General features: G+C 49.8%; 1 protein-coding gene and 1 long non-coding RNA gene across 4 annotated transcripts in view; one reads left to right on the top strand and one right to left on the bottom strand.

Moving 5' to 3' along the window:
• SYN2 (synapsin II) overlaps positions 1–25,223 on the top strand; it is a 216,305-nt gene that overhangs the window by 126,670 nt on the left and 64,412 nt on the right. For all 3 annotated transcript variants that reach the window (XR_009597470.1, XM_060402683.1, XM_015102478.4), the window contains exons 8-11: positions 5,719–5,793; positions 6,270–6,372; positions 7,680–7,829; positions 21,424–21,484. Coding sequence is in view for 2 of the 3 variants with exons in the window: in XM_060402683.1 (XP_060258666.1) it covers positions 5,719–5,793; positions 6,270–6,372; positions 7,680–7,829; positions 21,424–21,484 (389 nt within the window). In the remaining variant the exon portion in view is untranslated. The remainder of the gene's footprint in view (positions 1–5,718; positions 5,794–6,269; positions 6,373–7,679; positions 7,830–21,423; positions 21,485–25,223) is intronic.
• Positions 412–15,994, bottom strand: LOC121817276 (uncharacterized). Its single transcript, XR_009597471.1, has 3 exons — positions 10,949–15,994; positions 2,069–2,178; positions 412–675 (listed from the first exon to the last, which is right to left on the bottom strand). It is a non-coding gene; the product is annotated as an uncharacterized LOC121817276 (long non-coding RNA).

The raw sequence follows: 25,223 nt of genomic DNA, 5'->3' as shown, positions 1-25,223 counted from the left end.
TGCTCAGCCTCCAGGCAGCAGCCAGCTCTCAGTTTCGCCTCCCCTGGCCCCACAAGGTAGAGAACACAGGGAGGGCGCCATGCACATCGGGGAGTCTTGGCCTGGCTTCCTTTCAAGGCAGATGAGAGGTTATTTTCATTTGCCTCTAAGTGAAACCTGACGCTCTCCTCAGTTGTGAGCAGACTGGAGTAGTCGCAGTAGTAGACAGACATGTGGTTTGTCACCAGCGGTCATCACAGAGGTTTTTGTATCACATACACTTGTGGCAGATATCTCTAAATACCAATTACTTTTGTCACTACTTACAAGTCATGGGAGTTAGACTTGCAGCTACATTCATACCTGTAAATACATTTGTTACTTTCAGAAAAAGACATATATTTTTACACTAATCAGAGATTTATTGTTTTTGATAACTTTTTTGATAATTACTTTAAATCATTGAGTTCTTTTGCTGTCCTGTGTATTTTATTTTACACTTATACACCTTCAGTATTTCATACATCGAAAGGAATCTGTAGGCTTCACAAGGCTGCCAGAGCACAGAAAAAGCTAAGAAACTATAAACATGTAGCCCTGTAGACACTACAGAGCGTGAAAACCTTGTGGTTATGAGAATAGGTGACTGTTCCATGTAACTGGGTCCATTTACCAAAATGAGAAGGGAAAGGCTTCCTGCAATAGAATTGAGAAAAAGAAAAGATTTCAAGACTACCCGATCTTCTGAAATATACATCCAAACACAAATAGCTTACAAGTCCAATTCTGGAAATAGTAACTTCACGTTTTCCCTGATAACGCAGTTGGTAAAGAACCCACCTGCAGTGCAGGAGACCCCAGTTCGATTCCTGGATTGGGAAGATACCATGGAGAAGGGAAAGGCTACCCAGTATTCTGGACTGGAGAATTCCATGGACATGGGGTCACAAAGAGTCTGACACGACTGAGCAACTTTCACTTTCACTTCAACTTCACACTTTAAAAAAATTTCAGGTAGTATTTTCCTTCCAAAGAAAGAACATTACAATCTATGAATGTGACCTTTGCCATTCTGGACTTGAGCTCACATCAGGGTGGAGCAGTTTCCCTCCACTTCACCCACATATTTTCATTTTTCTTCCCTTGTCTTTCTTTTTAGGGTTTGTACTCCCTGCCCCTCGGGAGAGTTAGGAGCCCCGTCCCTGTGCGCCCTTCTTGTAACCTCTCGCACACCTCTAGCTGAGCACTCTTCACCCATGGGCATTTGTACTGCGCTCCTCTGCGCTCTCTGAGTGATAATGACAGAGTCACGCCGCAGCCCTGCTTCCTTGTGCCGCAGCAGACTCGTAGGGGGCACCCAATAAATATGCAGAGAGAAGCCCTGTGGGGAACTGAGGCACAGAATCCTTTTTGCAACTTTATTGACCAGATTCCTACTTTCTGAGGTAATCATTTTTTATGTAGAGCTATTCTGCTTCAGAAAGGAATTTAAGGTTGCTTTAAAATTACACACAACGTGGGACTTCCCTGGTGGTCCAGTGGTTAGGACTCTGCACTCTCACTGCTGAAGGCCTTGTCAGAGAACTAAGATCCCAAGTGCTGTGCATGGCTGGGTGAATAAATAAATAAAATAAGGAAGTATGCACAATATAAGACAGGCAGATGCAGGTTCAATCCCTGGGTCAGGAAGATCCCCTGGAGGAAGAAATGGCAACCCACTCCAGTATTCTTGCTTGGGAAATCCCATGGACAGAGGAGCCTGATGGGGTACAGTCCATGGGGTCTCAAAGAGTTGGACACAGCTTAACACAATTTAAAAGACCATTATAAAAACTAGCTAAAAGTAGTAGGAAAAGCCATGATTTTGGCACTGATGAAAGCGGATTTCCTATCCTTTAATTTTAAAATTCCATAAATGAAAAAGCATCGGTGATAGCAGAGCAAGAGTGTCTTGATCCTTAAAAGGAGGCACCACATTTTTAAAGATTGGGGTTTCTGAAAACAACATAAATGGAGCATAAGAAAAGAGAATCCCCAACCATTGATGAGGGGTAAGCGATGAGAGCAGCTTTAGAAAATATTCACTTACCTTTTTTACTTGTGAGGGACTGTCAGTTATTTGGGCGAATGTTTAGGTTCTCTCAGCTCCTCTTCCCCAAACTTTTGGCCATCTTCTTGCTCTCAGAAGAAGGAACTGACCTGACAGTAGCCAAGGTAAGGATTGAGATTCTTCCCTTCTCCCCGAGCCCTCACCTAGAGACCAGGAGATGGCTAGGCTTGGTGGGAAGAGTGCACTGCCCCTGCTGTCTGACAGTCAGCAATAATGTGGGTCCCTCTATGGACATCGGATGGCCTGTGAGTCCTGAGTGGCCATTAAGCTGTCCCTGAATGGCTTCTTAGGTTCCCCTCTGCTCCCATGTGCCCCCCATCATGGATCTGTGCCTGGCATCCCATTGTTAGAGAGAGCTGTGAAGTGTAAGGGGCTTTACTATTACTCACTCAAAAGTTCCTGACACCCTATTATGGACCATGGCCTTGCGCTGTGGACAAGGAAGTGAGGGACTCTGCCCAGCCTGGTCACAGGAGCACACCTGTGAACCACCAGTGCTGGGAAGACAGCATCACTTTCACTCTGATCTGTCCTTGTGTTTCTGTTCACATAGAGCAAGCCACTCAGCTGTGAGTTGTTCATCTGTTCTGAACTAGGCAGTGGGGTGTAGGGGAAAGCGAAACCCAATGAGGGAACCAAGAGTCCTGGGCTTGTTGTTTAGTCACTAAGTCGCGTTCGACTCTGCGACTCCAGGAACCGCTGCACACCAGGCTTCCCTGTCCTTCACTATCTCCTGGAATTTGCTCAGACTTAGGTCCTGTGAGTTGTTGATGCCATCCAAGCATCTCATCCTCTGCTGCCCGTTTCTCCTCTTGCCTTCAATCATTCCCAGTATCAAGGTCTTTTCCAATGAGTTGCCTCTTTGCATCAGGTGGTCAAAGGATTGGAGCTTCAGTTTCAGCACCGGTCCTTCCAATGAATATTCAGGGTTGATTTCTTTTAGGATTGACTGATTTGATCTCCTTGTAGTCCAAGGGACTCTCAAGAGTCTTCTCCAGCCCCACAGTTGGAAAGCATCAATTCTTTGGCACACAACCTTCTTCATGGACCAACTCTCACATCCATACATGACTACATCCATACATACACGCCTTGATGTATGGACCTTTGTCAGCAAAGTAATGTCTCTGCTTTTTTGATATGCTCTCTAGGTTTGTCATAGCTTTTCTTCCAAGGAAAAAGCATCTTCTACTAATTCATGGCTGCAGTCACCACCCGCAGTGATTTTGGAGCCCAGGAGAAGAAAATCTGTCACTGTTTCCACTTTTCCCCATCTATTTGCCATGAAGTGATGGAGCTGGATGCCATGACCTTAGTTTTTTCAATGTTGAATTTTAAGCCAGCTTTTTCACTCTCTTCTTTTATCCTCATCAAGAAGCTCTTTAGTTCCTCTTTGTTTTCTGCCGTTAAAGTGGTATCATCTGCATATCTGAGATTGTTGATATTTCTCCCGGCAATCTAGATTCCAGCTTGTGATTCATCCAGCCTGGCATTTCACATGAGGTACTCTGCATATAAATTAAATAAACAGGGTGACATACAGCCTTGATGTACTCCTTTCCCAGTTTGGAACCAGTCTGTTGTTCCGTGTCCCGTTTTTACTGTTACTTCTTGACATGCGTACAGGTTTCTCAGAAGACAAGTAAGGTGGTCTGGTAGTCCCATCTCTTTAAGAATTTTCCACAGTTTGTTGTGATCCACACAGTCAAAGGCTTTAGCATAGCCAATAATGTAGAAGTAGATGTTTTTCTGTAATTCCCTTACTTTTTCTGTGATCCAACAGATGTTGACAATTTGGTCTCTGGTTCCTCTGCCTTTTCTAAATTCAGCTTGTACATCTGACAGTTCATGTTCTGGTGAAGCATAGCTTGAAAGATTTTGAACATTACCTTGCTAGCATGTGAACCTAGTTTGACTAGATATACAATCTTGGATGAGTCAGCTAACCTTTCTGAGTCTCAGTCTCCACGTCTGTAAAGCGGGGGCAAAAATTGCAGCCTACTCACACCAGGGAATTTTCAGTGAGGCTCTGATGAGGGATTTGGGATGGAGCAAGCATAGCTTGAAAGATTTTGAACATTACCTTGCTAGCATGTGAACCTAGTTTGACTAGATATACAATCTTGGATGAGTCAGCTAACCTTTCTGAGTCTCAGTCTCCACGTCTGTAAAGCGGGGGCAAAAATTGCAGCCTACTCAGACCAGGGAATTTTCAGTGAGGCTCTGATGAGGGATTTGGGATGGAGCAGCCTCAGAAGGGAATCAGCACTGTACAGATGTGAGGTGTTGTCACTGCCGTAAGGGTTGGCTCTCTGGGCTGGCACAGGGCTCTGAAGAACCTGCCACATGTCTTGGTTTCCCAGTGTCTGGTATCGGATCTCCAGGGAGGATACTCCTGAGAACTGCTGAGCAGAGAATCACATCATCAGTCTCCAGTCATAGTGAGTGACAAGGCCAGCAGGTGGTAGGGAGTGACCGGGCTTTGTCAGTGGATAAGCGTGGCTTTTCTGTCCCTGGGCCATCCCCTTCCTCTTGACTGTGTCTCTGTGAAGACTAATTTATAGTTTACTTAAAACCTGTATAATTTGGTCCTCATGGCAACTCTGTGTTTACACAAGGATAAAGAAGGCTCAGAGAGGTGAGGTGATTCACCCAAGGTCCCCCAGCCAGTCAAGAGCAAATCCAGAACCAGAAACCAGGTCAATTGCCTCCTCCTTAGTCCAAGACCAACTGAGTCTGTCTGACACGTGGCCACAGATAGAGGACGCAGGGCAGAAGAGAAGGCTTGGGGACTTGACTCCATGGGCTCCACGTGAGGGATGAGGCAGCTTAAGCCTGAAGAGGCCAACCAGCTTGTCCAGAGCCACAGTACTGATAGGGTAGGCCCTCAGTGTTAACTGTTGAAAGAATAAGTGAGCTAGTAAGGAAGCCACAGGAAGATACTCACTGGAGCCTTGGGGGTGTGTCCAGGGTCAATAGAATTCAGCTTGTGCATACCAAGTCAGCCCAGATACCAAGTGGGTAGGCTGATGGGAATACTAGACACAATTTGTTGTTGTTGTTTAGTTGCTCAGTTGTGTCTGACTCTTTGCAATCCCATGGACTGCAGCATGCCAGGCTTCCCTGTCCTTTACTATCTCCCGGAGTTTGCCAAACTCATGTCCATTGAGTCAGTGACACCATCCAACACCTCTGCCACCCTCTTGTCTTCCTGCCCTCAGTCTTTCCTAGCACCAGGGTCTTTTCCAGTGAGTCAACTCTTTGCATCAGGTGGCCAAAGTACAAGACACAATATATATCCTCAAGTGGTTAATAGATTTGTGGACAGAAGACTTAGCTCAGATAACTAAAGTAAAAAGTAGACACAGGATTTGAAGAGTGGTGGAGGCAAAGTCCTCTAGGAATTGTAAGGAGAGCAAGTGCTCATAAGGTTGAAAAGATCAGGGAAGACTCCAGGGCACCAGGGCAACCTGGGCTGGACCCTTGTAGAAAGGAGGAGAGTATTATGGTTGGGGAGTTGGCAGCAGAAGCCAGGCTCTCAGGTCAGCAGACAGGCCCCCAGGCTCTGGGTGGGAGAGGCAGGTGGGGACAGCGACCATGAGCTGTCACTTGGTGGGGCCTTGTTGCAGGAGGACGTCAATCTCAGGGAACTGGAAGACAAATACTGGCTCTGCAATGCTGGAGCAGATCGCCATGTCAGACCGGTGAGTGAGGGGAGGGGTGCAGCTCCCCTATCTGGGGAGGGCGGCTTCCATAGAAGAGGAGATGTAAAAAATGAGTCCGGCCCAAAGGGAGCCTCTAGTCTAGCCAGACAGATGGAACACAAAGGCCCAAACACCCAGTTAAGAAGATCAAGCAGGACTGGAGATATGATGGAGAATGATGGAGATAAAGACTGGACTTGCCGTCGACGCTCCAGGGCAGCAGGAGTTACTGTGGGCTGAGCAGCTGAGGGAGGCTGCCTAGAGTAGGTGAGACCTGCTCTAAGCTTGGGAAGGTGGAGAGGGCCTAGAGAGCGAAGCAAGAGAGTGTGGTAGATAAGGCAGTGTGCTTGATTGACGGGGGAGGGCTGGGGGGTGCGGCCAGGAGAGGTAGAGGCCGCCAGGATCGCATGACCACAAGCGGGCTAGGTGGGAGCTAGTGCCCCAGCCTCTGAACACTTTCCCCTACCCTACTCCAGGTACAAGCTGTGGGTGGACACCTGCTCTGAGATGTTCGGTGGCCTGGACATCTGTGCCGTCAAAGCTGTGCATGGCAAAGATGGCAAAGACTATATTTTTGAGGTAAGTCTGGCCCAAAGAGTATCTCAGTAAGAGAAGAGCCCCAGGGCTGGAGGCCAAGCTCTTGGCTTGAGAGCTGCATGGGTGCACAGACTGCAGTTAGGTTAGAGTCTCCTGAGCCACGGGAAGGTTCCCAGGTGACGGAGCTGGAGAGTGTACAGAGCCAAACAGCTGCCAGTAGAGCTGTGGACTCTAACCAGCCAGGCTGACCCACACCACCGGTGGGAGATGCCAGACCCGCGTTTCTGGGTCCTAGCCTGCCACTCCTCCAGGAAGCCTTCAGTGGATTTGCCATTCTTAGGAAGCTGGCCTTGGGAATCACTGGGTCCAGTCTGTTCTGCCAGTGAGAGAATGGAGGCCTGATGCCACAAGCAAAGCCACACAGTGAGTCGGTGTCTCAGCTTGGCTAGAACTCAGGTCTCCTGGATGCAGGAGATTCTTCTTAGCTCTTCTCTGAGCCCTGGAGACACTTGACTCAGTCTGGGCCTCTGGCACAACCTTGCTGACCCTTTTCCAGTGTTAGAGGGAGAGTCAGTGGCCATGTGTGTCCTTCACACACATTCCTGTCCAGTCTTCCTGAGAGCAGGAGAGGCTCCTTGCCAGGAGTTGGTAGTATTTACAGAGGATTCACGTCTGGAGCCCAAAGTGGGCTTCAGAATCTACTCCATGGCCTGCTCAGCATGTAACTTCTACATGGTCATACCACCCTCCTCTTGGTGGGCCTTGGTTTTCTTATCCCTGAATGAGAGAGTTGAACTACAGAGTCTGCGATCCTGGGCAGGCAGACACTTCCTAAAGGAGGAAAACATCGATCTGGATTTTGAGGTACAGGAGGAATTGGCTCGGTGGTGAAAGTGAAGGCATCCCAGGTCATGAGCAAAGGCAGGAAGCCAGTCGTTTAATGGGCACAGTATCAGTGGGGACAGAGGTTGTGTGGGAGAAGAGTCACAGAGAAGAGAACTGCCTTCTAACCAGCATTAAGGGCGTGGCCTTCTGTGTTCCTGCTCCCCTGTCTACCAGCCTCAGAGCCCGGAGCTGGACTGTCTGCCTGCCCTCTGCCTCTCCCCACCACCCTCAGTCGCCAGACTAAAGTCACACTGAGCCCTGACCTGCATGAAATCTGGGGAGGCCCAAGGCCAAGGCTGCAGGAGAAGGGAACGGAGGCATGCAAAGGAGCATGCCTCCAACTGAAGACACAAGCACCCACTTCACCCCAACCTACCTCTGCTGGCTTAAGTCCTGCTTGTTCTGAAAGACTGTCCCAGGCCGTGGATGTCTCCTTTCCTAACCGGGTTCCCTTCCTCCCCCAGGTCATGGACTGTAGTATGCCGCTGATTGGGGAGCACCAGGTGGAGGACAGACAGCTCATCACTGAGCTGGTCATCAGCAAGATGAACCAGCTGCTGTCGAGGACCCCTGTCCTCTCTCCTCAGAGACCCTTAACTACCCAGCAGCCACAGGTAAGCAGGGAGGAGACACAAGGGCAGCCAGGAACCCTTGCCTAGCCCACTGCTCCAGATGGCAGTGGCTCTGGGACAGAGCAGAGGTCAGATGCCCACAGGTCTGGGTGGGCTCTCTGGAGTCTTTTCCCTTCTCCCTCTTTTTCCCTTCCCTCCCCTCTGGACACCTGATTATCTTCTATCACCGCTTATAGAAACCGTCTCATCAGCAGTCTGCAGGATCAGCTGTATAACTGTCCAGAGATGGAGTATCAGATCCCTCCCCTCTGAACTTGAGGACTCCAGGGAGCCAAACCCTGTTCCCTCTGGAACTTGTAACCTGGAGTTCTCTGAGGAAGGGCTGGGTCAGGTCTCATTAGCTGCTCAGTGCCTGAGAGATCTGTCACACTTGTAGAGAAAGAAGGGTGTTTCTGAGATGCCTGCTGGTCTGGAGAGGGGGAGAGTCGGGTCCCTCATTCTGGGAGAGAGTGACAGGTAGAATTCAAATAAGAACTCTGCTTTCCTCCCTAGGGGAGACGAGGCAACTTCCTAGTTGCCTGTGGTGTGTGACTCAAGTCAGTCACATCCGCAATGACAGTACTCCAGCCACAGGTCTGGTGGGAGATTCACACTGAAGCTTTTGTGGAACCTCAAGCCCTGTGGCTCTAGAGTGGGCCAAAGAAAGGCAGGGACCCTTGGCCTGAGGGCCTTTAGTCCATCTAGGATGTAGCTCCTTTTTCAAAAATATTGCCAAACTCTTCCCTCCACTGTGTAATAAATAGAGTTGTAACAGCTTGGAACAGTGAATCCAAGAACTGAGTCCTAGTCTAGCTCCAAACAGCTGTATGACTTTGGGGGGAAGTTACTACCCTTTTTAGGGTTCAGGTTTTATCATTTGTAAATGAAAATCTCTCAGCAATCTTGCTTTCAAGATCCTACTTCAGACATTCAAGGAGGTGGAGTCGAACTCAGAATGTAGGCTTTGATGCAAGAACTCTCCAAGTTTGATAGTTTACTGGCTTTGTCACCTTGAACAAGGACTGCGTCTCTGACTCAGGAAAGATCTGAACAATAGCACCTGTATTCTAGGGTTGTTATAAGGATCAAATAAAGCAAAGAATATAAACTATGGCATAGCATATCATAAATGCTCAATAAAGGCTACTTGTGTTATTATGCAAGTAGGCAGCCTCTGGGTGTAGGTTCCCTCCAGTCTTTGGCTTTGAGGTCATTTCTTCCTTTTCTAAAGATCAGTGCTTTGCTGGGATTATGCTGCAATCAGGAGCCAAGTAATTGGATTCTTGAAATCGTATGGTAAGAAAGAAGAAAAGGAGGGGGGAGAAAGTATAAACTTGTCTGGTTTATTTAGTATAGAAGCAAATTACCTCCACATTTATCTTCTCATCATTTGAGCATTGCCGGATCATAGCATAGAAACACAGTTTACAGTCATAAGAATGGACCTGAACCCTCAGGAAAGGGTTGCATTTTAGTCAGTGTTTCATACTCTGGTTAAGAAGGCCAGAAACATAATGCATAAGTGTTTCTGTAGAAAATGACTAAGATAAAACAACATGGCAAGCGGTAAGTCAGTACCCTCTCTCGATCTGTCTCCTCTGCCCTTTCTCCACCCCCTATTAATACAAGATGATATCTAAATACCTTTTGAGCTTTAAAGATCTCTCTGAGCAGAATTCTCCTTCCATCCTGACTGATGCTGGATAGATGAGAGCTTATGGGCCATTGTATGTCTGTCCAGTCTTTGTGCCCAAGTTGAGAGTAGCCCCATGAGGCGGGATATCACCACAGATTGGCTCTTGCGTGTGTTACACACCGTCTGTAGGGCTTCGCTGGCAGCCCAGATGGTAAAGAATCTGCCTGCAGTGGAGGAGATCAGGGTTCAGCCCCTGGGTCAGGAACACCTCATGGAGAAGGGAATGGCTACCTGCTCCAGTATTCTTGCCTGGAGAATTCCACGGACAGAGGAGCCTGGCAGGTATCCATCTCCATGGATGGCAGAGTCAGACACACTGAGCCACTAACACTTTCACATCTTAGATGGCTCATGCTGTGGGGGCCTCTAAACAAGTACAAAAATCTGTTCCTGTGCTTTAGGAATATAGTCACCAGATAATTATATAGGGTAATTAGGGTAACACACCTTAGTTGCTTGTTAGAGATACAAGCCCATTATTTAACTATTGTGCTTAACTAGAGGTGATAGAAAGATTTTCCTGGTTGAAATAATATCAGGCCTGCAGTAGATTTTATGATTTAGTGAATCTGATGGCATTCCTGTGTCTTCTGGTCCTAGCTGTCTCAGGGATGGGATTGGCAGGTGGTTGCTCATTCCTGCTCTATAGGAAGAGTGACAAGAGTCCCCTGACCCTCTGAGAAATCTGAGTATCTGGTAGCTGCTTAAAGAATTTATGACAGAGTAAGACAGCCAATGTTGCCCAGGCAAGATAAGCAAAAATGGGCTGCTCGGAGACCCTGTGAAGGTCCCTTTAGGACTTTCAAATATGTGTGCACACTCTCTTGGCTCCTAGAGCAAAATCATTCTGACTAGACTGAAGGCTATGCCGAGGGTCAGGAGACCTGAGTTCAGTCTGTTCTTGCCACTGACTCATGAGGTCGCCTTGGGTAGATTTCCTTTTCTTTCTCCGTCTCAGCATCTCTGTGTGTAAAAGGAAGGGTTGAACCAAGAAATTCACTAAGATCTTTTCTAGCAATAAAATTTAATTATTTGAAAATTATAGTAACGAAAGACTTTCTCCCTAAAAAAGTGTTTTCACCCAATGAAAGCATTGATTCTTCTTCCGTGTGATTCCCTTACTTTGTGAACATTAAATACTTCAACTTAAATATTTTAAAGAGAAACCCTTCAGAGTCAAGGCAGGAAACCTGGTAAGGAATGAGCTTCCCTAAACACAGGGACACCTGTAAAAATTCCGTACAGCAAAGCCCTTGTGGCTTCAGGGCGAGTCATTATCCACTGAGCTTCACAGTTGAAGTTATAACAGGATATTACAGAAAGCGCAGTGTGCTGGGAGTCAGGACACTGGGGGCCAGTCTGCCTCTGCCAGGAGGTTACGCGACTGTGGGCGAGTCACTCCCCACCTCTGGACCCGCTTCCTCACCTGTGAAATGGAGCTGGGGTAGACAGTCTTCAGGTCCCTTTCAGTTCTGAGGTCACGTGAAACCTGAAGGCAGCCCACCTGTGAAATCCACAGACCACCCTTACTCCTGCCACGAGCAGAAAGTTTAGACACTCCCCCAAACCACCCTCAGGTTCGCGAATTCTCTGGAGGGACTCACAGAACTTCCTGAAAGCCACTGTGCTCACAGGTGCATTATGGGAAAGGACACAGATGCAAAAATAAAGGCCCGAGAGTTCCGAACCCAGAGCCTCTTTTGTCCTTAGGATGTGTTAGTCTCTGGCTTCTGTCTCTGATGCGGCGCCGGGAGTGTTGCCAACCAGGGAAGCTCACCTGAACTCCAGTGTTCAGGGGTTTTGAGGGTTTCATTTCACAAGCTTGCTTGATTGATTGATCATTTCCTTGAACTCTGGCATCTCCAACTTTCCCCTCCCTGGAGGTCAGTCTAATACCACAGGGCCTGAGGGGCCCATCCTGAGTCTCCTTATTATCATGCACCATCAAGGGTGGTCTGAGGGGGCCCCCACCTTGAATAACAAAGACTCCTGTCACTCAGGAAATTCCAAAGAGTGTAGAGGCTACTTCCCAAGGCAGGGAGGGGGGTTGTGAATAAAGGCCAGATCTTTCTTTGGGCAAGGCCAAATTCTTTACTGCATACATAATTAAATTAATTTAGCAAATGTCTCTCAAATACTCTCAAGCCTTATTTGTCTGTGTTTTCTCTGACCAGCATAGGCCTAGGCCAAAGTACGTGCTTAAAATTAGTTAGTAGACTTGGGGCGACAGGGATAAATGCAGCATCTTCGTACCGTCCTAGCTCATGCCCACCATGCCCTCACCACACCTTTATACTAGCTGCGTCCTCTCTCTGACGTACTCTTTCTGTATTTTTGCATGGCTGGCTCCTTTGAGATCATATAACTGATTCTTCCTCAACTGCTGTGTCTCAGGTCTGGCAGAGGCATCCTGGCTACACGAAGGAGCAGTGTAGGCGTGGTCTGCCCAGTACAGTCAGTCGTGGGTAGAAAAGTCCAACAACAGTAACAAAACCAAGTCGGTCTGCTTTTTTATTATCACTATGTGGTAGCCATTCTATATAAATGACAGTGATAAACCACTCCCACTTACTTCTCCCTTGATCTGCCAGTGCAGTACATATTTGTTGGACGAATTCCCAGTTGGAATAAGTTTCTTTAACAGCCTTAGCAGCGCACTGGACTTGGGTTGGAGGTCTTCTGAATGAATTTGGTAGAGTCCAAATGGAAGAGATGCAAACCAAAGCAAGTTTACTTGGGCCTCAGCCAGGGCTTTGAATGGCAATCTGAGCCCATGGGTGCTGCCACTCTTGTCCGCTCCTCACCATCAGGCTCCCCAGTCCTGGCCTCTTTCTTCCGTGGCTCTGGCAGCTCAGGCTGAGAGAGCCTCTGGCCTGTGTCACAAGCCCCAGATGCTGCTTCTTGCCCATGTTCTAGGTCAAGACCAGGACGGACTTCAGTTCAGTTCAGTCGCTCAGTCATGTGTGACTGTTTTGACCCCATGGACTGCAGCACACCAGGCTTCCCTGTCCATCACCAACTCCCAGAACTTGCTCAAATTCATCTCCATCGAGTCAGTGATGCCATCCAACCATTTCATCCTCTGTCTTCCCCTTACTTATGACTAGCCGTCGTTGACTTTTCTCCCTTTCTCCCTCCCTCTCCTTGCCTACAGCTCCCCCATTAAGCTTTTGTTTGTTTCCGTGACTCTAAAAGAAAGCCTGAAGGAGGTTAGGGGTGGGGGAGGTGAGCAGAGGGCCTCCCTTACCTTGTCAGCCAGCCACCTAAGTGGAGTAATTGTAAGAAGCAGAGAGCCAAGTCATGGGGCTGCGCCCAGGCCAGCTGCCGGGCCCAGTTGAGAGGAATAGGGGCAGGGGTGTGAGAGGCACACAGTCGCTGAGAGCAGGAGTGAGTGGCAAACCCTTATCATCATGGCCTCGCCCTGGCTGGCCTGCCAGCTTCAGGGCTGCCCCGAGAGACCCTCTACTTGGAGTGCTGTTCTCAAGGTGGCAGTGACACCTGGTGGCCAGTGCCGGCCAAAACCTCCAGGCTAAATGCCTGCAGAGCCTCCCCTGTCAGGCCTGCTCTCCTCTCCCCTCCTCACTCCCTGTCCGGGGGCCTGTCATCTGGGATCTGAGCTGGGCCTCATCACATCCTGGGTCCCTGGAGGGGGTCTGCTCCTGAGACCCCAGGAGCCACGGGCAGAGCTGCAGGTGGAGAGAGCATTCGGGTCCCACCCGCAGAGGAGGTGTCCTGGGGCTCTTACTCATGTGTCTAGTTGTTGTCATTGCCTGTCACACCGCTCTCCTTTTTATTCCCCAATAAAATCTTCCAGAGCCAAAGGACTGAATTGGTCATGAAGGGATTTCAGACACCCCTGGTCTTTCTGTCTGGCTGTGGGTTAGACCCCTGAGGGTCTAAGATGCTAAGATTCAGCCTTTGGAAACACAACTGCACATAATGTGTCCAGGAAGAACATGAGGCTCTGCCTCGATCTTGAGCTGATCACAGCACACCGCCAGTGTCGCTTCCCATCCAGCAGTCACAGCAAGGCAGGTGCTCAGAGGAGAGAAACCCAGAGGCTGGGGCATTTGGTAGATCTGTCCTATGAGCAGAAGTTAAAAGGGCTGAGCAGCAGAATTCTCAAGGAGCCCGTGACTGCACATCCTCAGCTCTCTGACAGCTGTCATGGGGCAGATCAGATGCCAAAGGCAAGCCTATTGGAAGACGTGAGTAAAGTCTCTGATGCTGAGAAAGGAAATGGCTGCTCGGGGAAGCAGTACGTGGCTGCCATGTCACTGCTGATGTCCAAGCCACTCCTCAGGCACATGGTGAAAGGCTGGGCTGGAGGCTAGGGCTATTGGAGCAGGCGGCTCTCAACAGTCTCCTTCCAGGTCTGAGACACTGTGATCCAGGCCGCGCACTAGCCAGAGGCCTGGGGAAGTGACGAGCATCCCAAATTGAAGGGCTGGGGCCCAATAACCTCTGGCCCTGGGCTTCTGGTGGGGCATTATGCAAGTCTTTTTTTCACTGATTCTCTGGCCTAGAGAGATACTCAGAAATGTTTCCAGCTAGGCCTTTCCAACTGCAAAGGACTCTGAAGTCTCTCGAGTACAAGGAGACCCGAGATTGAGAAGGGGTCCAAGACTGGAATCTAAAGGGCCAGGCAGTTAGGGAGGAGACACAACTCAGACCCCAAACACAGGCCTCAGAGGGCTTCACTCAGCTCAGAAAAAGTGAATTTCAGGCAAAGAAAGGCCTTCCTGCTTCCCACAGTCGGACCACGTTAGGGAATTTTTTTCCCCAGTGAGTATAAGCCGAAAATGTGAGATTTGAGGCAGGTTCATATAAAGTCACTAGTGACCAGATCCCTTAACATACTATTCAGGGAAACTGACTATTTTGAGGCTGTCTTAACTTGTAAGGGACATCTTTAATCACTTGTTGCTGACATTCTGACCTCGGGTGACCCAGCCCTCGGGGCCCCCTTAGGTCTCACGGACCACCCCACGGGACCTTTCTTGTGTCCATAGGAAATCTCTGATCATGGGAGGACTGCAGTCCAGGACATGCCTCTGCCCTCAGAGCAGCAGCTCCCCTCACACGAGGAGGAGGAGCAGGTCCCCGGGTGCCTTTTGTAACCTCTCAGCAGAAGGAAGGTGGGCTCTAGGGACCACAGGAGTGATCCTAGGAAGGTCCCTAGGTGCCTGGAAACATGCTGTCCCCTTTGCTCCAGCTGAGCCTACAACCTCCTGACCACATTCCTTCCTGCTGCCTCATTCCCCCTGGGGTCCTGGACCGGGGGAGCAGGGCCTGGGGAGCTGATCAGAATAGCTCGGTGGCGTGTCCAGCGAGAAGCTTGGCCTGGCCTTTTTCCTAGGGCCAGACCCTGAGACCCTTTCCCAATTTCCTGTCTCAGATATGCTGAGCAAGCACAGGCTTTCCTCCGTGGTGGGGGCCGCTGGACTCTGGCCAGCAACCCTCAAGAGTTGAGTCACTCAGTGTCTTTCCTTCCTCAGCTCTCCAGCCTGCTGGGACCTCCGATAGGAGCTCCTCTCTCACAGCTTGTCTGCTGAAAGCCGCAGGCTGGCGAACGAAGGGTGCCTTTGGCACAACCCCACAAATCCTCCTCCATGGACTTGGTTTCTCTCCCAGACTAGTGATTTCCTTTCCAGTCAGCTCAGGAGCTAACATTTACTGTTTTTGAAATGACTTTACTGCATCTTCAGGGACCTTGCTGGAACACGTCAGTGATACACAGAGGGCAGCCCAGCCCCGAGTCCACACCCTACCCTGCCCACCCTGAACTACTGTGCACTGCTTGTGCAGCTGACAGAAAACCGCCAGCAGTGTCTTCTCCACTGATGCGTGAAATCCTACCATTAAAGCTTCACTCCTCTGGACCGATAATTTATTATTATTCAAATAATAGTAATGATGCTCAGATCATTACTTCACCTGGCACTTTGCAGTTTACAAAGCACAGCCATTATTCTGAGCCTCACAGCCTTTCTGTGAGATGCTTTAAGCTGGTGTTTCTGCCTCTGTTTTGCATATTAGCAGAGAGAGTGCAAACGATCTGTCCAAGGTCACATAGTTTTTAGGCAGGAGAGCTGGGTCTTCTGGCCCCTAGTTCCACAGACACTCTGCAGCGCCCTGCACCGTGCCCTTTGGATGCTCCTCCAGAGCTCAGGGACGGTGAGAAGTGGGGGAGCTGGCCCTGGGGACCCTGTACAGGGGCAGCCCTTGCCCTCCTCCTCCTCAGAATCACACTGAGCCTCCCAACCTGGAGACACCTCCACACTTCAGCTCTCTCTTGCTGTCCCCTCGCTGGCTTACCTGGTCACCAGCGCTGGTGGCCTCAGCACAGTGGGATCTGAGCCCTGTCAGCTTGAATGGGGAGCAGCAGCCCAGTGTCCTCAAACCCTGCACCTGCAGGACGCCTCTACTCACACCCTGTAGCCTTGGCTTCTTGCTGGGCTCGAGACTCCACAGCTAAGAAAGGCTTGGCTCATACCTCAAAAAAGTACACAGAGGACCTAATTGGGAGCTCAGAGCCTGTAGAAGTCGCCAGAGCCTGTGACTGCACAACCCCACCTCCATGCCCCGCCCAACCCCACTCCTCGGACAAGAGTTTGTCCAGGCTGTTTTGAACACTGCTGCCAGGAGGCTCGCTCCTGCCCAAGCCACCCCTTGACCTTGATCAAATTCATGTCTAAGTGACTTTGAGCTTCTACCTGGTCCTCGGGGTTTCCCTAGTTACCGCATTTACTCCTTTAGACTTGGCTCATATGGGAAACTGAGACTCAAGAGATTAAGTAACTTGCCCAAAATCACATGAGGGGAGCTGTCATTTTACACTGCTCACCATCCTGTCTGCTCCACATACCCATTTCATTGCGCTGGTGTCCACCTTTAAAAGAGGCACCCAGACCTGGTGATCACTGCTCTGTCGTGAGGCTTATCCATCCAAAGGGCAGTGGACCGGTGACCTCCCCTTGTTGGGACACTGATGCACCTCCAGCTGCAGCGTTGCCCGCTGACACCTTCTGAGCCTCTTGTCTTTCTGTCAGCCCAGGCTTGTTTGGGGGTTTTCCTTATGCTGCTGCAAAGCCATTTACCCTCCTTCTTTGTGTGCAGCTGAACACAAGCGCTGGACCTCGCATTCTTACCTGTTTGAGTCAACCCAGTTTCCTGAGGGAAATGCTGCTGCTCAGTCTGGCCCCGAGTTCCTGCTGTGGGCTGGCCACAGGCCAGGCTTTGGCAGTGACGCCAGAGTGGCCAGACTTCTGTGGAATTCGGCATCCCAGGCGGCTCTTGGTGACTGGAGACAGATTCCGTGGTAGCCAAACCCCACAGGGAGCAGGCCCTCAGCCCCAGCAGACAGAAGGCTTGAGGGTGGGGCCAGAGAGTCTCAGCCTGGCAAGGGCCAGTCCTGGGGGACTCTCCTCCCTCCTCTCATCACCCCTGGGAAGTCTTCAGTCCACAAGCTCCATGGGGCGGGGGCCAGAGAAGCTCCCCAGGCGCCAGACCAGGGTGGCCCAGGCACATTCCCAGGCTCCAGCGTGAAGGACAGCTCCTGGGAGTTCTTCCTCTGCAGCCTTTGGAAGGGAACTTGTGGGCTCAGGTCACCCTTGGGGGTCTCAGTCGTAAAATTCTTAGGCTACAGAGAGGAGAGGCAGGGCCAGGCTTCGTGGTGTCATTACCCTGGCAGCTCATGCTCTGAGTTTTACCATCAGAACTTAATCTAATCTTTGGGAGTTTTCATTTTTCCTGGAATCATATGTTCTCAGAGTTGAAAGTTGAAGCGTAGTGTCCATCTAACCTATCTCGTATTTCATAGAAGTGTACTCCCTGCTGTATCTCTGTCAGGCAATTCTCTAGCCTCTGCATGAACATACCCACCCTCCCAAGATGCCTCTCCCATTGTTTTTACAACAGGAAGTTCTTCTTGTCGTTGAAAGTCTACCTTTCAGAGCTTTTGCCCACTGGCCCTGGCTCTGCCCTTGTGCCCTGTGGTCTTCCATAACTTTCTCTGAAAATAGCAATTCTCTGGGAGGAGAGTGTCTTAAGCTGCTCTGAGCAGAGTCTGAGGTGTTTCATGGGCAGCTGGCAGGGGGTACAAGGTGAGGCCCTGGGGGAGGGGACCAGCAAGAGCCAGTCTAGTGGCTCCACAAACTGAATGAGTTTCTCTGTCTTTCATCTGAGTATCCATCTCAGGCTGGGAAAGATCGAAGGCAGGAGAAGAAGGGGACGACAGAGGACGAGATGATTGGATGGCATCACCAACCCAATGGACATGAGTTTGAGCAAACTCCAGGATATGGTAAAGGACAGGGAAGCCTGGCATGCTGCAGTCCAGAGGTCGCAAAGAGTCGGACACGACTGAGCGACCGAACAACAACACTCCACTCAGGCAGTGAGACTGTGACACCAGTGGCATGGCAGGGAGCTCAGAGGAGACTGCACCATCACCGCTGAGTCACATTCCCCAAAGCCCAGGAACAGGAGCACACCGAAGGGGGTGTTCCATAATGAGAGTGAGACCTAAGAGATGACAGAGCTTCAGAAGGAAGGACCCCATCGGCATCACCATTACCGTCATCTGTAGTGCCTTAGGTAGTACCTGCCAAGGACAGGTACTCGTGGATACCTCAATAGATGGGTGCATAGGTAGTAGATCGATTGGTGGATAATATCCCTTTATATCATAGAAACCATTTGAAGAAAGATAGATGCAGAGGGGGAAAATAATTTGCCCAAGGCCACCAAGCTAGTAAGTGGGAGATTTATGTTTAAACCCAACGTCTTCCTAACCCCAAGGCCCAAATTCCACTGCGCTGCCCAGTCTTAAAGACTTATTGTCAGGGACCCAGTGGAGTGTGTGTGTGTGTGTGTGTGTGTGTGTGTGTGTGTGTGTGTGTGTTGGGTGCTCGGGTTGATAGGCCGCTTGGCTGAAAAGGCAGCCCTGGTGTCCTGTGTGTCCATTACCATGCACCCCCCGATAATCTCCTCTTCCAGTTGGCAGCCAGGCCAGGGGAAGGAGGCGCTCACGATGGCAAAGAACTCTGGGGCCTGAAGTCTCACTGACCTGACTGGATTACGCAGTCTTGGTGGAGACCATTTCTGCTTCTTTGAGGATTGTTTTGAATTTCCCTTCTGCATCGAGTGGGCAGGCACAGGTAGCAGGCCTCGTGTTCTAATTCTCTAACCTGAGCATTTTCAGAGCTGTTCATCAGAGCTGATCCCAGATACGGGGTGGTTTGACATCTATGGTTTAATGACGTCTTTCTCTTGAAAGACTTATACCCTACTTCATTTTGGACTTTACTGTTGTTGTGTGGTTATTTATCTAATAAGCAGTCATTAAGGACCTCTTATGCTCTCAGTCCTGTGCTTGGTGACATTGGTAGAATGACGATAGTCTTAAACTTTCCAAAATAGTCCCAATCTTAACTATTTTACCTTTTAAATAAATAGTTACCTAATCAGACCATATATCCCAATTTTTCTTTGGAAAAAATGGGCACTGTAGTTGTTAGGAATTCATGAGAAGGTGAAGACTCATCATCCTTGCTGTCAAGGTTCTGGTGATAGAAACATCATCCCAGTCTTCAAGATGATAACAAGACCGTCTATTAAGTGCTGTTATAGCATTTCAGAGAGGAAACCACAATCAAAAGGGGCAGTCAGAAGAGAGATTTCACAAATGAGGTATAATTTGACTCAGACCTCCAGGGTGTGTGGGATTGAATTGGTTGAAAAGGAAAGAAGGTATTTCTGAAGGCTACTTATCATAAACACTGGAGTGGCCTAGACTAGAGAACAAACAGTGAAGGGTCAGGCCGGAAGGAGCAGGCACGTTTAGAACATGAGGGACAGAGGCTCAAGGGGCCAATCCAGCCATGCTGAAGCAAGTTTCTGGTGTCAGCCTGAAGAATGCAGACATCATCCAGTGGGCGACGGGAAGGGGTCAGACTGCCTGGGCTCGTGTGCCAGCTGCCTCTGTATTACCTGACTTAGCTGGGCCTCAGCTTCCTTATCTAAAAATCAGGGATGTTGATACCTTGGAGAGCTGCTGTGAGGCTTAAGGGAAATACTGCATAAAATTGTCCATCATGTTGCCTGGCACATGTATAGTGTTAGCTGTAAATTATTTAGAGCAGTGAAAATGTTACTTGCTCAGTTGTATCTGACTCTTTGCGACCCCGTGGTGTAGCCTGCTGGGTTCCTCTGTCCAGGAAATTCTCCAGACGAGAATACAGAAGTGGGTAGCCATTTCTTTTTCAAGGGGTTCTTCCTGACCCAGGGACAGAACCCAGGTCTTCTGCATTGCAGGCAGATTCTTTATCATTTGAGCCACAAGGGAAACCCATTTAGAGCAGTGAAGTGATACAATTAGAGGAGTTTAGGCGGATAATAGGCATCCAGAAGATGGATTGGAAACGAGACTAAAGAATTGAGAGACTATTCTAGTAGTCTAAACAAGAGATGATACAGGCCTGACCAGAGTAGGTCAAGAGGAGATAGTGAATTTCGGATGCAAAGAGGGAAAACCTGGTGGGTCTTGATGGCTGTGGAAGGTGTGGGCTCTAGCTGGCTGGGCATGGGGATTTCAGGGTCAGGGGTGAGACCCACCTTGAAGACCCCCTGCAAGTCTTAGAAGAAGGGAAAGGGAAGTGTGGGCGTTCTTGCTGTGATCTGTAAGAGGTTGGGATTGTGGATAGAATGGGCACCCTCTGGTGCAGTGGCACCAAAGACATTGCAGAGGGCCCCCCTGCCTTCTACTGCCTAAAATCCTCTTGGTGGAACAGCTGTAGGCAATGCTGTCGTTGAAAGACCGTGACCCTGGCGAGAGCGGCCCTTTTGCTCTCCCAGTACTGGAGCTGAAAACAGGCCTGCAACAGCAGGAAGGGAGATAGAAGGCCAGATCAGGGGCCCATGGGAATGGGGAACAGTTTTATGTGGGAGTAGGGCTGGGGGGGGGCCTGTCACAAGGGAGAGGAGCACTGAAAGAGGAAGTGGGGGTGCTGAGGACTTGCAGGGCCTCTCCTGGCCTCGCCTCCGAAGCTCCTGCTTTAACACCACTGTCAGCACACTTGGCAGTCCCCCGCCTCGTGGAGCATCTCCCCTGAGCTGAATTCAGGCTCCACACGCTCCCTGCCTTCAGTGCAAACAGTAGATAAACTGAAGTCACAGGCGTCTCTGCTCCTGTCAGGGCATAATCAGAATCACAGCTGGGAGGAGAGGAAGCCTGGGAGTAGAGCCATAGTGCTGGATAAAATGCAATTATGCTGTTAGAGAGGGAAAAACAGCTTGGCCTTGAGCACTTTTACAAACATTAAGGTCTTACTCCTTCCCTCTGGGTAAGGAGGGTCCTGGGAAACAAAAGACGGCCCCCCTCCTTCAGGTCCCTCCCTTCGCGAGTTCCAGCCCAGCCCAGTGAGTGGCTCTGACCCCTGAGTCAGCCAACTCTGCAGGAGTTAGTGCCAAGGTTTAAGCCGTCACCTGGCCCAGCCCCCGCTGGCGCTGGGGTTGATCCTTCCCCCAGAAGCCAGCCATGAGTCCCAGGGTAGCTGGCCCTCAGGCAGCCCCCAGAGAAGAAGCCAGATGCTCTTGGAAGTTTCTATAAAGGGTTTAGAAGGAAGGGAAAGGAAAAGGGGGTAAGGGTCTCAGATACTGCCCGCCAGAGTGGTTCTCAGCCCCAGATTGCCTTCACTTAGGTCCCAGCAATACACCAGAGGCTGAGAACCCCCTTGAGGTGTTTGCAGAACAGGTGAAGCCCTTGGGCCAGGTCCCAGTGGATCCCACTGCAGCCCCGCCACAGAGCCACAGGGTTCTCTTGGGAATCTGCCTGGAGTTTTCTCTTGGGAATCTGCCTGGAGTTTCGTTTTTTATCTCTTTTGCATTTTTGTCTTCCAGAGTGGAACACTTAAAGATCCGGACTCGAGCAAGACCCCGCCTCAGCGGCCAGCCCCTCAAGGTTGTTTACAGTATATTCTCGACTGTAATGGCATTGCAGTAGGGCCCAAACAGGTCCAAGCTTCTTAAAGCGATGGGTAGTTAATTTTTTTCAAAGCAGAAATTTTAAGCCAAAAACAAACAAGGAAAGAAAGGAAAGTGGGGAGGGAAGCAGCAGAGCCTCCCTCTGGTGCCGTTTCTGCATTCTTTCAATGCTGACTGTACTCTGTTCTTCCTATGCAGTGTCCGAGCCTCTGTCTGGTTGTTCACCTGTTCCTGTTCGTGCTTGTAATGCTCACTTAACGTTTCTCTGTATAACTTGTGAATCCAGGGCTGTTTGTCAACAGTGAACAAAAGAATTGTGCCTCTCCCAAGTTCCGTGCGACTATCCTCTGGGTGGTTTGATAGTCTCTTCTTTTTTAAGTTTTACACAATGTGGGGTGCAGTAGGACTGGGGGTGGGGTGGGGAGAAACAGAGACCACAAGATCAAACCTGACTCCCCTCCTTCTTCCCCCAGACTCAGATAAACCGCCCCTCTCCCCGACCCCCTGCTTACCTCCTTGAGTATGCTTGGGATCTTCAGTGCTTTTCGCTTCCTTTCTGCATGACTCGGGTAAATAGCTAGAAGTTTACGAGATTTCCAAGGTCTCATTTCCATCACTTCATCCGTTGAATCTGAAGGCGTCTCTCTTTTTCTCCATTTGCTAAACTTTGGTGCATTTGAGTTTCTGTGAATAGGCTGGCTGTGCCCGTGGAGCTCTTGTGTTTTCTAGTGATCACATAAACTATAAAGAACAAGCTTATCTCCAGGAATGTGTTCTGTATTCGACATCCCAGTGTACCTTTCGTTTTATTATTAACTAATTAGCTATGAGATTAGACAAAAAACAAATGGGGCCGCTGATGTGCAATATCAAAGTGACTTTGTGAGTATTTTTTCTGTGTTCATCTCAGTCCCCCTAAATTGTTTCTGAATTGGCCATCTGTGTGCTTCTGTGGAACCGAGGCTGCTTCATTTTCCCCAAAGCTTGACCTGTGTACAGAGGTGATCCTTAGTGATTTGGGAGCTGCTGAAAGTCTGGGAAGGACTCAGTCGTGCTGCCCTTGGCCTCTCTCGAGGCATGGCAACTTGAGAGCAAATCGGAACTGTCCTGTTTCCCATGAGCGGGGTACACTGCCTCCTGAACTCCAAGCTGGGTGCCTGCTTTAGTTTTCAGCTGTTCCAGGAGCCTTCCTGAGTCCAGAGGCTGAAGAGCTTCATCTTCCCTAAGAAGGACTGTCTCAGATTTTAGCCCATGTGTGTCCAGGGCCAGGGCTCTGGGAGAGCCCTCACCCATCTTGTCCTCTCTCCTCCGACACGCATCTCCTGGGCAGGGAGGAGGCAGTTCCTACACAAGGCCTCAGGTCAGGGCCTCCTCCTGCTGTCTCCTGGCCAGGCCGGGACAGGGCACCACGTGGCCTCCTCTAGGGCCGAGGGCTGAGGGCTTTCACGCCAGCAATCTGCCTCTTAGAAGCGCTTTGAGCCCTACTTTCACATCCCCTGCCACTGCTGCCACGACACGTCGCCTTTCTGGAAGGCCAGGTCTGAGGAATCGCTGGTGACGGTGCTGCGTAACGCGGTTCCTGCGTCCACGGGTCCGTGCCCTGCTTCCCGTCTTGGCTGCTGGCAGGTTCTGAGCTGCAAGGAAATGCACTGAGTGTGAATGTTCTCGGCTGCGATTCCTCCCTTAGCTGATGTGGATGCCGACGGTAGTCAGTGTGCTGTAAATAGATATGCATTATAAGCAGTCCCGCAATCCCAGGTGGGTTACCTAAGAATCAGGTCCTTAAAATACCTCCCGATCTGACGAAATGATAGAAAGGAGTAAAGAAACATTTCCCAGGATGGAGGAATACATTTTATTTTTTTAATTTTATTTTTGTTCAAGCAGTGAGCTGATGATGGTGTTGCTTCTTTGCATGTGATCAGTGTGAACATCCAGGTGCTTTTCATGTGACATTCGTGAGCCACAAACACAAAGTTGCCATTTGAATTCAGTCGGACTGCAGGGCAGTGTCGGCCACAGTCTTGTCAGGTGGGAAAGAGGAGAACTAGGGCTCCCTCCCGCTGTCAGACATAGCTGACTGCATACCCTGACCGTCCTGTGCCCTCGGGCAGCATGCTAAGGACAGCTCTGTGGCCTGAGGCACCCGTCTCACAGTGAAAGAGTGCAGTTCGGGTGTTTTGTACCCATTTCTTTTCTTGACGTTGTCCCCCTTTTTTTGTACCGATCCAGCTGGGAGAACCTCATTTAATGCTGGAAGTGTGATTGAAGTACCTCTTTTTTGTGACTCTTGTACAGCTTAATGTGCAATAAACGAAAAGTTTTATCTGTCTTCAGTGTTAAGTTGTAGTTTCTGGCTGTTCAAGCATCTCTGTACAGGTGGGAAAGCTCTCAGGTGTCTGGTCCAAGAGACTGAGCTCTCAGCCTGTGGCACTTGACAAGATAATGCTGATACAAATGATGCCAAGCTTTGGGAAAGGCAAAAACGTGTTCACATGAAATGATCTGCTAATCTGTCATCTTTACTAGTTATCTGATTTGAACCTAGAGCTTCTTCAACGTGCAAAATTCCATTTATTTATTTACTTGTTTATCTATGTGTAACTAACCCTGGTATGAATTGGTCATTTATGATAAAGTGGAATCTGTACCATGTAGAGGGGAAACCGGCCTACAATCGTGGACGTACAGTGGTATAGATGTATGCTTCTGCCTCTCCTGAGGCCACAGGTATCCCTGTGTTTCTGGAAAACTAAGTTACAAGTCTTAGCTGTCCATTGAGTTTCTGTGAGCACACTCCTTCCAGCGGGCACATGAATGGGTACTCTGAGACTGAGACTAAGAAATGAGATCTCCAGGTTGCCAGACTGTTTTCTGTCTCATTCTGGGAGAAAGGGGATCTTAGTCCTTTTCTGTGGGCAGTGGGGGAGGGGTGGGGGAGCAGGCTACTTTGCCAAATGGTGCCCACAACATCTCCAGGAGAGAATGGGACTTGATTTTTGGAGAATTTCACCACACACACCTGGGAGGGACAGGAACCCCTTAAGGATGGTACTAAGAGGGAGAAGAATTGCCTAGACATGGAAGTTTCTAGTCATGGATGTGAGTTAACGCTAAAAGAAAGCCCTGTTGGGGGTGTGGCAACCAGATACCCAGGCATGGAGTGGGTTGGGACTAAGGCCAACTGTAAAGCAAAGCGTAAGTCAGTGACGGTTGTAAGGCACAGAATACTTCCTGAGAATGTCCTTGTCCATCGTCATCTCTGACACACTACCCTCTTGAAAGAGAACTAAGACTGGGTCTCAATTGTTCAGTTTTCTGCTTGGAAACACTGAGGTCCAGAGAAGTCAGCTAACTTACTCAGGGACTTGCTGATAGACGGTGTCTGGGATTTTCTGATCCCCAGGCCAGGACTCTTTCCACCACCCTACACTGTGTGTGCCATGTGGAACTTGAGACCCCCTAGTACCCCATGGGCCAGGTTGGCCCGCACCTGAGGAAGCTCTGGAGGAGAGGGGTGGTCCCTGTGTGTGGTCTGGGGGCTTTCTGTAGCAGAGCTCACCCCTGAAAGGGCTGCTCAGCCCCTAGTTTTTGCCCTGGGCTCCCACCCGCTGTGACCGCGTTGTCGTGCGTCTGAGAAGGCACACGTAGAGCCATGTCCTTGGGGTAACCAGGGACTTCAGCCTCCAGGGGTGGCTCTGAAGGGCTCCAGCAGC

This window comes from Ovis aries, chromosome 19 (genome assembly GCF_016772045.2).
Source record: "Ovis aries strain OAR_USU_Benz2616 breed Rambouillet chromosome 19, ARS-UI_Ramb_v3.0, whole genome shotgun sequence".
NCBI classification, from domain to species: domain Eukaryota; kingdom Metazoa; phylum Chordata; class Mammalia; order Artiodactyla; family Bovidae; genus Ovis; species Ovis aries.
Note: the sequence above shows the minus strand (reverse complement) of the source record. Positions and strands in the feature narration are given on the sequence as shown.